Below are 13,968 nucleotides of genomic sequence, written 5' to 3'. Positions count from 1 at the left end.
ATGTTAAATTACCTGTTATTTCAGAATCTTTGGTTCTGATACTATGTTAAATTATCAGTTATCCTAAAAGTATAAGCTTATACGAAGAGATAAATTTAATCACTTAATCATTATTTTAATAATAAAGTTAGTTCTTTTTTTTAAAAAAATAAGAAAATATAAGAAATAGATTAAATTATGAGACAGCCAAATAATTATCATCCAATTTAGGACCGAAAGGACAATGTCACTATTGAACATAATATAAAATAAATAAATAAAAAAAGTGTATGATCAATATTGGTGAGCAAACTACCTAAATTTATGTATGTTCTTTCAACTTGAGGCAAGATTAAAAAATGTAATTAAAAATATTAAAAAAAACATAATTAAATTTTGATTAAAAATATTCAAAAATTATTAACAATAATTTAAAAAAATAGATCTCCCATGGCTTATGCGAAGGGAGAGATGATGTCATTTTGTATTATGTTGTGGTTTACTTTATTTGGGGTCTTTCCTCGTCATCTGGCCTTGGTCCAACCTAGTGGTGTTAACGAGCAACTTGGGGTCTTGATGTTGGGGCAAATTGCCACAATGTCTCCCATATTCAATGGCAAGCAAGATGCGGCGGGGGAGGAGAGGCTCCCCCACTACGTTCAAAGAGAACATATTCGTTAACATAGTAGCCCCACTCTAGATGTCTAATGGATATATGAGACTTGGCAAAACCACCTCTTACACCTAAGTCAACGAGAAAAATTAGATGAAGGGATATCTCATATCTTGATAGAATGTGAGTGAACAAGGTTAAGAGTGGGTACAACTATTATAGAAATTTCTCAAAAATTTTTAAGGTCTTAATTCTCATCTCCGGTCAATAAGTATACTTAACATGATAGCTATTGAAGATCGATACGGAAAAACTATGGGGCCCCAGTGAGATGTATAAAATTGAATTCAAAGTGATGTCCATTATGCCTAAAATTGCCTTATAATACTCTTCTCATTATCTTGTGACACCCTCCTTCCCCGGTAATGCTCATCATGCACAAGGTGCTTCGTGGTTACGCCTCAACAGTTCAAGTCTTGTACTAAAAAAAGAGACAACAACAAACCCCATTCATTATTATTATTATTATTATTAGCTACTATAATTAGGAAGCAATTATTATTATTATTATTATTAATTTTTTTTTGGGTGTTAAATATAGAAAGTGATATCAACCTTTTTTTGTGCCGTGGCGTAGACATCGACGACCGAAGACCGGGCCCCACTCAAGAGCGGCAGCCGCGCTTCCCCAGTTCCACATCCAACACCCGCGTCCACGTGGACCCCTCCTCTGTCCCCCTCCGGCCCTCCCCCATCTTTTTCGCCTCATTTAAACAATTGTTTTTTATTTGCAAAGGAAAATGACACGTGCACCCCCACCACTTCGTACTCGAATCTCGAGGGTTTAAATAGTCAACACAGAATTACTACACGCTCTCATAACTACCAATACCGCTTTATTGCTTTCCCACGCGCTTGTTACCCTCGTCCTGTATTATTATTATTTTAATTTTTGTGAATCATGGGGATTCCTTTTCGGACGGCCGCCCCTTCCATCATGTATAGTTTTTATTTTTTTTTAAGGGTTAATAATTTTTTTGGTACTTAAATTTTAATATATATATATATTTTTTTTACGTTTTTAAAAAGATAAATTTAGTACTTTATATTTTAAAAAAGACTGAATCATCATTTCTGTTAATTTCTGTCCATCCCAATTAACTGTCACCCCCAGTTTGACCTTAGGGGTGATTCGGCCACTCCTGCAGCCCTCTGGGGGTGGCAAAACCACTCTCAAGGCCAAAGTGATGGACGAAAATTAACAGATGTGATGATTCGATCTTTTTCAAAATCTAAGGTACTAGATTTATCTTTTCTAAAACTTAGGAAAAAAAAAAATAAAAGCATTAAAATCTAGGTACCAAAAAAAGTTATTAACTCTTTTTCTTTTATAATAAATTATCATCATTGCTTTACTTCATAAACTTCAGCATACTTATATTATTATATTTTTAAAATTTTATTTATCATTTATTATTATTTTTTATGTTTTTGGCTTTCCAATATACTTCGTTTACCTTTTGGGTCAAAATTTTAGGTAAAAAATTAGGAGCACTAATGGTGGCATGGGTATTACATGCAGCTTCGAGGCAATCGACATTAATATATATATAGTATTAAGGTTTTTGTTGAATTCCCCTCGTACGACTGTTTTATTTTTGGGTCAAAAAAGGGTGCTTTTATAAAGGCACGATTGATTATACCTTCCATTCCCTTCCGTTCAAAAAAGTTCCCTTTGTACAAGACAATGTGCTTCGTTACTGTTTGTTTGTTAAAAAGGTGAGGTGACCAATTGTTGCACTACACATGACTCGTATCACAATGCCTTTTAAGATAGTTTTTGCTTTTTAACCAAAATTAAAACAACTTAAAACATAAAATATTCAAAATTATTGTCCTTCACTTAAAAAGTAAAAGATAGAATCTAATAAGTTTTATTAACCAATTTCAGTGTTAGGATACATGGAGTTTGGTTTTATATTCGACCTGGTTCAACGTTAGAAGCTTTATAATTTAAATATTTGAGGCTTAGAATTTGTTTGGGATTGTGTTTGAGAAATATAGCTTTTAAGTCAAAAAAAAGCTTTTGGACAAAAACATCATTTTTAAATTTTTGTCAAAAGTATTTTTTTGATCATTTTTAAGCTTTTTGAATCTTTGAAAGCTTTTTTAATTTTTTTACCAAACGAGTATTTTTTTTTTTTCAAACAGACTTTTTGAGTGTTACTTCTCAAACGCAATCCCAAACAGACCCTTAATCCACAGAGCGAAGGTTTCTGATTAGGGTTTGGTAATTAAGGATGTGTTATTGACACCTTGTGTAATGTTTCTCTTGAAAAATAGTGAAATATCGTTGAAATTTTATGGAGGTAGACCTTAGTAGTAAACTATATAAATTTTTGTATTTTGTGAATGCTTGTTTAATGGTTTTTTTTTTTTTAATTATTATTATTATTTTTTTATTTTTCGCATTTCACCGGTTATGGAAAATAAGATAAATTTTCTAATATTCACAAATTCTGAACGATTTTATTGTTCGAATTGCTAGATATGAAAGTTCTTATAAAACTCATACGTCTAAACAGGTTTTAAACCGTCAATTATCTTGTTCGGACACGTGAAGTCTACAAAAAATTTTCTCAAAGATATGGTATAATCCAAAACCATCTAAAGAATGTCTTAGTCAAGCATGACAATCTTGGCAAATCAAGGAACACCTTTTAAAATATTAGACTATAAAATATGTAGACCATTAACACCCACGGGAGTGCTTGGTTGGCTCATACGAATGCAACACTTCAATTTTTATTTTTTTATTTTTTATTTTTAAAAAAAGAAAGAAAGATATTCTTAATCATAGAGACAAACTGGGTAAAATCCGCCAATAAGACCCATGGTTCCAAAAGAATTCCTGTATAAATTACTGGTGGTTGTCACAGTAATTTGCAGTAATTGGTTTATTCTGGTGGATTAGACGCTTGCAAGAAGACGTCTTTCCTTCCTTTTGCAAAGAACCTTTTGCTTTCAATTTTGTAATTACCGACAAAACTTGGCCTCCAAGATATATCTTCTTTCACTATCAACCCATGTCATCATCTCATTTATCAACTTCCACGCCAAAGGCCAACACAGTTTAAAACAGGGAATCTCAAATAACAACAACAATAATAATAATAATAATAATAATTGTATCTTTATTTAGAGAATATTGAATAGGAGGACAGCGACTCTCTGACAAATGAGTAATGCTACAAGTCTCTCTTATGTCTTTTCAAAAATGATGTGACTATTAAATTCACCATTGAGCTTGTGATCGATCATTATTGAATTTTAATTAAATTGTAAATTTACTTGTCACATCATTTCTGAAGGAACTCAAGAGGGACTTGTAAAATTACTCCTGATGAACGTAATATCCTCATCTTAAAGTTTCATGATTCAAATCCATAATATACTTTTATATCTAATTCTATTTATGTTCTTCTCATCTTTAATTTCCGTTTACGTCTACTCTATATGTTTGGTAGGAAAATGATTAACATATTTAAACTTTTACACTACAATTTTATTTATTTTTAGTAAAATAACATGATAGCTTATATATTGGGTGAAATGATATAAAGTGTATATAATTAACAAAAGTTAGTCACCAACTCACTAATTAATTAAATTAACAAGGTAAATTTTTGTTTAATCATTTTGTCAATTATGAGTTAACCCGAATCCAAATCACTTGGTTAAACAGATCAAAAATTTTAACCTTTAATTCACTAATTTTGAATTAATTAATTAATTAATTAATTTTTTTTTTGGGGGTTGGAGAGAGATCAAGTTGTTTCCAAATATATATATATGTTCCCCCTTATCCGTCGGGCCTGCACCTTTGTATTTATTAAAAGAAAAAGGAAAAGTTGTTTCCAATTATATGCAAAAACAACCAAACACATACGACAACGTATGACCAATTTACATCCAACCAAAATTAAAAAAAGAAAAAGAAAAAGTAAAGTGGTATCCTCATTCCTCACACTGCTCGAGAATATATGAATGAATCGCGGAGACACTTGTGTCGCAAGCACGTATGATTATTTATTTATTAACATATTAATAAATTAATAATTAGAAGATAAGCGACCGGCCTACTACGAGAATATCATTTTTGTTATCCGCTAAAAAAAGTTTGGAATATTGACAAGAGTCCATCAAGTACAGATTATGCACCTCCGAATAAAACCCATAATAGTAGCACTAGCCGACCGATGATTGACACATGTCCTCGCGCGCCCACAATACTCAGATGCATTTTTTTTTAGTCAAAGTCAAAATGGAAACAATGCCACGCGGCACCGATTCTGGGCATCTACCATTTTTTTACTCTCTCTGATCAATGCACAACCAAAACTCGTGTGCTGTCCGTACTATCATGGATCCGATCCCCCACGTCCCATTTGTCTCCCTTTCTCAGAATTCCCGGCGGCGTTCGCCGGCGATTTAATCGGCGGATAATGGATCAGACACGGAAACTGAAGAATTTCATATGCTTTTATTTGGGAAATTATCGATGTTAATTCAGTGAAGAAAAATAATGCCGTGAAATCAGAGATTACAACCGGGGAAAAGGGAAAATAAATAGAGCCTTAGAACAACAGCAGGAAACTCAACGTTTCGTTACACTGCTGCAAAAAAAAAGGAGATCATGAGCTACGTATTCACATCGAGCTTTTGGTACTTTCGTTTTCTTTTTTTTTTTTTCTTCCTAACTTAGAGAAAACGAAAACGAAATTAAAAACCGAGGAAACGAAATTAAAATCCGTAGATTTCCGGGAAAAGCTTAGGCGATTTCCGGCGGCGGAGGGTGGTTGAGATCGATATTGAGATTGAGGGCTCTCCGGGTCCTGACATCCTGATGGTTCAAATCGATGACGGACGAGGAGTCCGAGTCGCTCTGGGCCACACGGACGAACCCCGCCGAGTGGAAATGATCGAGTTTCGGCCGTTGATAGGGCTGACTCGCCACCAGCCCGGCGCGAGCGATCGCGTCGAAATAGATCATCTGGTTCGTCACCGGCATACCACCGGCGAACACTCCGACCGTCGGGACCTGCCGGTTGTGCTGCTGGAAGGGGAACTTCACAGTGGAGGAGCCGAATCCCGCGCCGCAGTCCGTGAGGTTCAGATCCAACGGCGAGGAATCCATCATCAGAGCCGGCTCGCGGCTGGACGATTCCACCGTGCTGCTCTGGCTCGGGCTCTGATTGTTATTATCACTATTATTATTCTTCTTGTTGGCGGTTTCGGGGGGCGTAGGAAAGTTGGTCTTGGCCTTGGAGCCGCGGAACTCTATGGCTGCGGCATCGTAGGCCCGAGCCGCTTCCTCGGCCGTGTCGAAGGTTCCGAGCCAAACGCGGCTCTTCTTGCCGGGGTCTCTGATCTCCGCCGCGTATCTCCCCCACGGCCTCTTCCTCACTCCCCTAAAATGCACCTCCTTTCCGTTACCGTTTCCGTTACCCTTAACGGCGGCCGTTTTTTCCCTCGGCGCCATATATTCCTTTTTTTCTTTTTAGCCTCCTTCGCTTTAACTACGTGGGTTGAGTTTGGGAAACTAGAGAAAGAGATGGCAAAGGCCGGTCTCGCAATTGAGAAGTGCGAGGATGGTTGGTTTTATAGAAGGGGTTGAGAGGATTCGGCGATAAATTGATGAGAGAGAGAAAGGGGCGCAGTCAACGAGGGATTTGACTGAGAATTTGGGAGGAGGGCGGCTGGGAATGAGAGCGTGGGTGGTGCATTTTAGTATTGTTGTCTCCGAATTACGTGGCATGTGGGTTTTGTCGCTGTGAGTGGTCGTTTCATCATCACCCCTTCTTTATCTAACGGCTGCATACGCTATAGTACTTTGCGTGCGGTGCAGCTGCCACCCTCCACGCTCCCTTTCCGCGCGTCCCTATACTCGCTTCCTATATCATATTATCATCATTCTCCTCATTTTAATTAACCCCGGCATTTAATTCAATTTATTACCGCGTGCTACGAGTTCCATCTTCTTTTTGACTAATTCTTGGGTATTTCGAAAGTTATTTAATCACATAAATCTACCTATGCCCACATATTTTATTATATATATATATTTTTTAATTTGTAGAATATTTCGTAAATTCAGATGTTTAATTATGTACTAAATTCCAGGTGAGGGGTGTGGGGAGCGTGAGGAAATTTAGGAGTGGCAACTGGGGATAGCAGGTTGAAGAAGTTGTCGGCATAGTCTGGTATCTCGCCGCGTGTTTTGGATCGGTATTTTTGGACTTTATGATTTGATTGATGGCTGCCATGGGGGTGGCTTTGCTTTAATTTCCAGGCTATTGCCCACTCTTTATCGGCCCCCCACACCCCTTTGAACCGCTCACTTGGACCAACAGGTGTTCCCCTACCCCCGCCACTCAATCACGTCTCGACACGCGTCTTTTGTTCCTTACGCGTCTTAAAGGCAAGCGGTGCGAACTCACGCAACCACGTACCCAAACGTCAGCTGGAACTGGGTTTTCTGACGGGAGTATCTATTTTACCCGACAGCTCATTCTCCCACGCTTCTCCTTCTTCGTGGCCTACACGCGATTCGGCCGGAGTTACGCAATTACCCTTGTTACCCGATAAGGGTATGTTGAGTCACTTTATCAATTATGGTTGGTTGGTTTTTTTGGAAATGTATTTTAATGGAATGAAACTCATGGCAAGCGTTACACCGTGGATATATGGTTAATTAATTTTAGTACTAAATCCACCTTGACCAACCAAAAGAACTTTGCCAATTTATTGATGTGGCTATTATTTTTTTTTATAGTGCCTAAACCCTAAACAAATCCCATCATAATATTGTTGATCTAAGTTTTATTTTATTATATTTAACCTTTTATATATATATATATATATATATATATATATATATGTTCTCTTTAACTAAAATAGAGAGGATAAATTGAAATACTATTGAGATAGCTATCACCCAAGATGATGACATTCTTAAATCTTTGTATATTTGGCATGCGAAATTAATATGTATTACGTAAGCATGAGTTGTAGATTTAATGATTTTATGTTATGCTGGTTGGCTTTACCACGTTCACCAAAAACAAAAACAAAAACAATATATATATATATATATATATATATATATATATATATATGTCATTGCCAAAAGTTCAAAACAACTTAAAATGTAAACAAAAATACTACTTTTTTTTTTCTTCTCCTTTTCCTACATTGATATTATTTTCTAATAAGGAATTGGTGAGATACGTTTTTTTCCATCTTTTTTAAAAGACAACATCGACGTACAATGAAGAGAACAACATAAAAAACCCGTAACACCTAAAACACCCATGGAACGTCTTGGTTGATAAAATGAATAATTACGTTCGTTTGTTTTTTTTTTTTTTTTTGTTAACTTAGTTCGAGAAAGTTACTCTAGTTCATTCTATGACATTTTTATATATTTCTTAACGCGTCACAATTACATATATTTTTTTTAGTAACACATGAAAAATATATTTTTTTTAATAAATTTTTTTCTAACTTAAACAAAATATTTGCTCATAACAACCTAATTTTTTTTAAAAAAAAAAATTAATCATTCGATACAAATCTAATAATAAATTTGACAAATGATTGAATAGAAAAATAGCACCTACCTTTTATTTTCGGGGTTGAAAATTAGAGAAACTTAATTTGATTTGACCAGAGAGGGTGGGCACTAAATAAATGGGGCTAGGGAATGTTAGTGTCTTTAATGTGTGCCGTTTGCATTGAAGATTTAGCTTACATGCTATCGTGTAAACAACGGCTAAGATTGAATCTCAAAGTTTACTTACTTTAAAAAGCTTTTAATATGAGAGATGAAATGAAGAAAGATTGAGAGTTGGCTCCCTCTAATCAACTATATTTTGATTAGTGGTTACACCTTGATAGTCAATTAAGGATCTGGCTTACATGCTGTTATTTTAATAACAGCGTGTATGCTGTAGTTTAATCAACGGTTCAGATTGAATCTTAAAGTTTACTTACTTTTAGAAGTATTAAATAAGAAAGAGAAAATGAAAAGATATTTTGAAAAAATTCAATCTTGACCGTTGATTGAACTACAGCATACATGCTGTTATTTTAAAATAACAGCATGTAAGCCAAATCCGTCAATTAAATATATTATGCATTTATTTCTTCGAAAATGAATATAGCTATGCTTAATGGTTGATAAAATGGTCCAATAGCTACATGATCAGCACCCTTAATTAATACCATTATCCATTTTTTTCCCCTTTTTTTAAAGCAATTAATTAATATAACTTTTTTTTTTTTAAAAAAAAAAAATCCATCTTCTACCAACCCATCAGAAAATCTCAAAAAAAAAAAAAAAAAGAAGAAAGTTTTTGCTAATAAAATATTTCGAATTAAAAGAAATATTGAGATGTTTTAATGTTATGACGTGCTCAAGTACAACAAATAGTGTGTCATTCTTTTGCAAAATTGGCTGTCCAAGTGGGTTTAGACAAAAAATGGCTGGGAGAGATCCCTGATTATATCTCGTAGATTATCTGAGAAGAGCAATTTGCTTTATCTCTTTGATTATTGGAATAAATAAAACGTTATTTTTCAAAAAAAAAATAGTGTGCTAGTGTGCCTATCTACGAATTTGCAAATTCGAGCCTACCATTTCCAAGTGGATTCTCTCTTTTTTATTTTATCATTAATATTTTTTTGTGCTATTTAAAATTTTAAATAAGGTGGTAATATATACATTATTGAATTTATAAAATAAAAATCTAAAATCTAAAAATAAATATTTGTCCATTTCAGTTGATGTTAATAAGTCTTTCTCCTTGATTTTTACAGCTACGAGTATGTAGAGGCATTAATTAGCCGGCACGCCTTCATGTTCCCACTTCTTTTTTCTTACTCTACAAACGTATTTGGCTTACTTAGGTGACGTAAAAAATCCGTCCACGATAGAATTTTTTTTAAAAAAAAAATTGGTTTATTTTTAAATTTTTAAAAATTTAATATTGGGTCAGTTAGTGACATGACAATAAATAACTGATAAATTATTAAAAAAAATATGTAAGAGATGACACTTGTTACTTATTATAGTAGGTTGAAAGAAATTTCCTCCAAACCAGTTTGGAGGAAATTTCTATCATTTTTTAAGAGTTTAAATTTATTTATTTTATTTTACAAATCTTCACGATCCAATGACTATGATTTCAGAGTTTTTTTTTTTTGTACAAATAATACAATCATTATTATATGACAACCGCTCAACCTTTATATCATATGAGATTCAGCTTACATGCTGTTATTTTAATAACAGCATTTATGTTATAGTTTAATCAACGGTTAAGATTGAATCTTAAAGTTGACTTACTTTTAGAAGATTTTAATAGAAGAGAGAAAATGAAGAGAGATTTTGAGAAATTCAATCTTGACCGTTGATTAAACTACAACATAATGCTGTTATGTTAATAACAACATGTAAACCAAATCCATAACACATGCACCACACCATGCCTCTAATTTAAAAAAATCTCAATCAAGGTGATGCTCTTCAGGTGATGCAAGCGTTTCGAAAATACAAAAAAAAAAAACTGATAACTATTTGATTGAGGATGCCATAAGAGTAGCTGTTTACAACATTTGAGGATAAATCATGTCATTCGAAATGCAAATAGAGTGGCTCATTGTCTTGCAAATGAAACACTTTCTTTCGGCGAAAAACACGTTGCTCTTTGAGGAAGTCTTTCAATGTATTTTTATATTATTTTTGTTGAGCGTTAGTGCTTAAAATGATTTATGAATGAAAGTTATGCTATACTGTTTTCAAAAAAAAAAAAAAAAAACCGACAGGACAATTTTGTAAGATATCTTATATTATTATAGATTTAGAGATCCAGCATCGTTATCACATTACCCTTGTCTACCAACATGTCCCAAAATTTTATAAAATAAAACATAAAAAAGCACACAACGTATAAAATTTCTTCTTCTTCTTTCCTAAAACAACCACCGCCATTCATTTCTAGATTTCATGTTGAGGGAAAATCTGGTTTGGTATAAAAGGACCCACCAAATATCGGGTTGATTTTAAAATTTGATTGACTTTTTGGATTTGGATCTGCTTCTCGCGCCCATACAGTTCATAGGATTGTGACAACTGGCATCCAGGGGCTGTGGATTTGCACGAGGCTACGTGTCAAATGCTGAATGGTGTCTCTGTAGATAAGGAGGGCGTTTGAGAGAGGATGATGTACAATAGTAGGCTATCGTGAAACACGTTGAATTACACGTGTCGCCTTACGTGTTGACGAGCTGAGTCTGCGACAAGCCACCGTAGCAGCGGATAAGTGTCATACTGTCATTTGCCATGCCATCACTTTCTGCTCTAGAAGCCTAGTAGAAAAAATGTGCTTGGGGTTTTTTTTACTTTGGTCACACGGTTTGATTGGTAATACTTTTTAGGGTTTTTTTTTTTTTTTTTTAATCGTGTGTTCTTGAAAGTAATTTTGAATATTTTGTGAATTTTTTTTTTTAATTGTTAACATTTTTATTTTTTAAAAAATAACTAAAAATAAAGTCTGATGATATAAAAATATAACTATTTGAAAGTTAGAGTGGGTAAAACCATATTCGTTATAGAATTGATCAACAATATTGTTGATTGGTATTAGGGCTCACACTTAAATGTCATTTAATATAAAAGATTTACTCAAGCGGCTCATTACATGAGAGTAATCAAATAGCTTTTAACTTGTCACATGACAAGCATCAAGAGAGCATATTCAACGAACCCCTTATTTTAGGAACACTCTCTTCAAAAATAGAGAGACCAAGACATTACGTCTCTCTCTCTAAGAACTCTCTTAATTCTTCTCTTTGTAAGACTTCTTGATTCGCCCCTTAAGGACTAACATATTCCATTAACTATTTTCTCCATTTTGCATAAGCTCCATCGCCGGTTCAAGTGTCGGAAAATTTGCTCTAGCTAATAACAAGCCCCTCACTTGGACACTCTCTCCAAAAATAGGTAGACAATGGTTTTATCTCTCTCTATTTGTCTCTAAAAACTCTCAAACTCTGTAAAACAAAATACTAACTTAACCATCGGAATGCCATTAATACTCTAAAGAACCAACAGATTCCAATAACAATTTTCTTTATTTTGCATGACCCCATCCCCGGTCGAGCCGTATGATGACCGGGGAACAGTTGTGTACATGCACGTTTCCAAGTAGTTGAAACGTGTTATTAGAGTCAACCTGATAGCAAGCAGTTTCCAAAACAAAGAAAAAGACCGAGTAAATGCATGTGTAGCTGTAGGGGGTGTGAAAGTGCAGAGGGGCTGCATATATGGAGTCAAAATGGCTCATTTTGCATGTTGCCTAATTCTGGAACCAGCGTGTTGACCGTCACTAATTTGCATTCTTTTTGGTTTACTTGGACTTAAAAGGATGAGATTAAGATTGAGATTGAGATTGAGATTGAGATTGAGACTTTGGATCCTTTTCGGTCAGCATTAAAAGGTGGAACTTGGAAACTTCGCCCCACACGCCCACTCCCTTGATACTTTCAACACCAAGCTTCCTAATTTCTTACATATTTATTTTAATTTCCTCGAGTATTTTCTCCTTCACCCAGTTTCATTTCTCTTTAATTCTAATCTTACGTACGTACTCTAATATTCTTTCTAATTATTCTTTTATTGCGGCCAATCTCTACTGTTTATTTTTACTTGGTTTTTTTCTCTCCAAACTCATTTAGTCATTTTCACCTTCTTGCTTACAATTATATTTGAGAGATAGAATTCAACAGCTCAATATTTTGTAAGGCCAACTTGGTGGAATGGCGTCGGTTGACAAGGATACTAGAAAAGTACGAGGCTGCCTCAGGACATATATTTAATAAGGAGAAAACCTCTATATTTTTCAACCATAACACGAGCCCAAAATGATGACAGGAGATCGATCACTCAGCTTTCAGGCCTCCAAGCTACGTACAAGAAGGTATCATAAATGTTTGGGATTGCTTGCTTTGGTGGGTAAATTGCGGTCGCATGCGTTTGAAAATATACAAGATAGAGTGTGGAATTGCCTGTACAACTAGAAGGTGAATTTTTTGTTGCAAGCAAGAAAAGAGATCTTGTTAAAGGTACTGGCACAAGCAATCCCTACTTATTGTATATATGAGTGTCTTTCAACAACCAATATCCTTATGCAATGAGATAAATGTGCTGATGCAAAAATTCTGGTGAGGACAAAAAGAGAAAAATTTGAAGATTCATTGGATGAGTTGAAAAAGAATGGAGGTTGCTAAATCATAAGGTGGTATGGGTTTTAGAGATTTGGTGATTTTTAACAAAGCTTTATTAGAAAACAAATTTGGCGGCTCTTCCAAAATCCCAATTCTTTGGTTGCACAAATTTTAAAGGCCAAAAACCGCCTCCCTACAAAAACAAATTTATTTCGCAGGGGGGTAGTTCAAGATAAGTTATGCCCTATATGTGAAAAAGATGATGAGATTGTTGAACATATACTCTGGAGCTTCCCTTCGGCGAACATAGCTCGTGATAGTGAAGGGAGGGTGGTGGCAGCCCGAAGCATCACTCAGCGTAGCTTTATGGATCCAGTTATGGTCGAAGCACAAGCAACACTCTATGCAATGGTTTTCAGTCAGGAGATGGACTTTACAAATGTTATTTTTGAAGGAGATGCGTTGCAAATAGTGAACACAATTAATTCGACTTTGGAAAATAATAGTTGCTAGGGACATTTTGTGGAAAGGACCCAACAGGTCTTTGTAATTTTCAGCCTTGTAGTTTTACTCATGCAATGCGGGACGCCAATTGTATTGCTCACGAGCTAGCAAAAGAGACTACCAACCATGTTATAGATAAAACTCGGATGGGAGAATTCCCACCAAGCATCTATGGTATTGTGAGTAAGGAGATTTCTCTCCCTACCTTGTGATTTTTTGATCTTTTCATTCTTATCAATGATAATTGAGTTTCAAAAGAGATAGAATTCAACAAATATTTATTTATAGGAATAAATGACTATCATAAATATGATCTCATTAGATGCCTAGTACGGTAATTAGTGGGATAGTGTTGGCTTAATTACACTGCAATCTTTAAAATTCTTAGCTAATATTTATTGTGATATATATACTCTTATTATTGTATAAATTTAATGGGTAAAAATTTGGAAGCAAATTTCAATTTTTTTTTTTTAAAGTACAAATTCATATGCAAATTTAGGGTTCGGTTAATGTGAAAAAACTCGAAGTTTTACCGTGTTTTTCTTTTTTCCATGAAATCCATACTTAGTACAAACTCTAAA

General features: G+C 34.6%; 1 protein-coding gene across 1 annotated transcript; it reads right to left on the bottom strand.

The window, feature by feature from the left end:
* Positions 1-5,236: 5,236 nt before the first annotated feature.
* Positions 5,237-6,353, bottom strand: ERF11 (ERF domain protein 11). Its single transcript, XM_059581785.2, has one exon. It carries the CDS (start codon positions 6,132-6,134, stop codon positions 5,424-5,426), a length of 711 nt encoding a protein of 236 aa, XP_059437768.1. The 5' UTR covers positions 6,135-6,353; the 3' UTR covers positions 5,237-5,423.
* Positions 6,354-13,968: the final 7,615 nt, after the last annotated feature.

Source organism: Corylus avellana, chromosome 1 (genome assembly GCF_965113065.1).
Source record: "Corylus avellana chromosome 1, dhCorAvel1.hap1.2, whole genome shotgun sequence".
Taxonomy (NCBI): domain Eukaryota; kingdom Viridiplantae; phylum Streptophyta; class Magnoliopsida; order Fagales; family Betulaceae; genus Corylus; species Corylus avellana.
The sequence above is the reverse complement of the archived record's forward strand: the minus strand, read 5'-3'. Positions and strand labels throughout refer to the sequence as shown.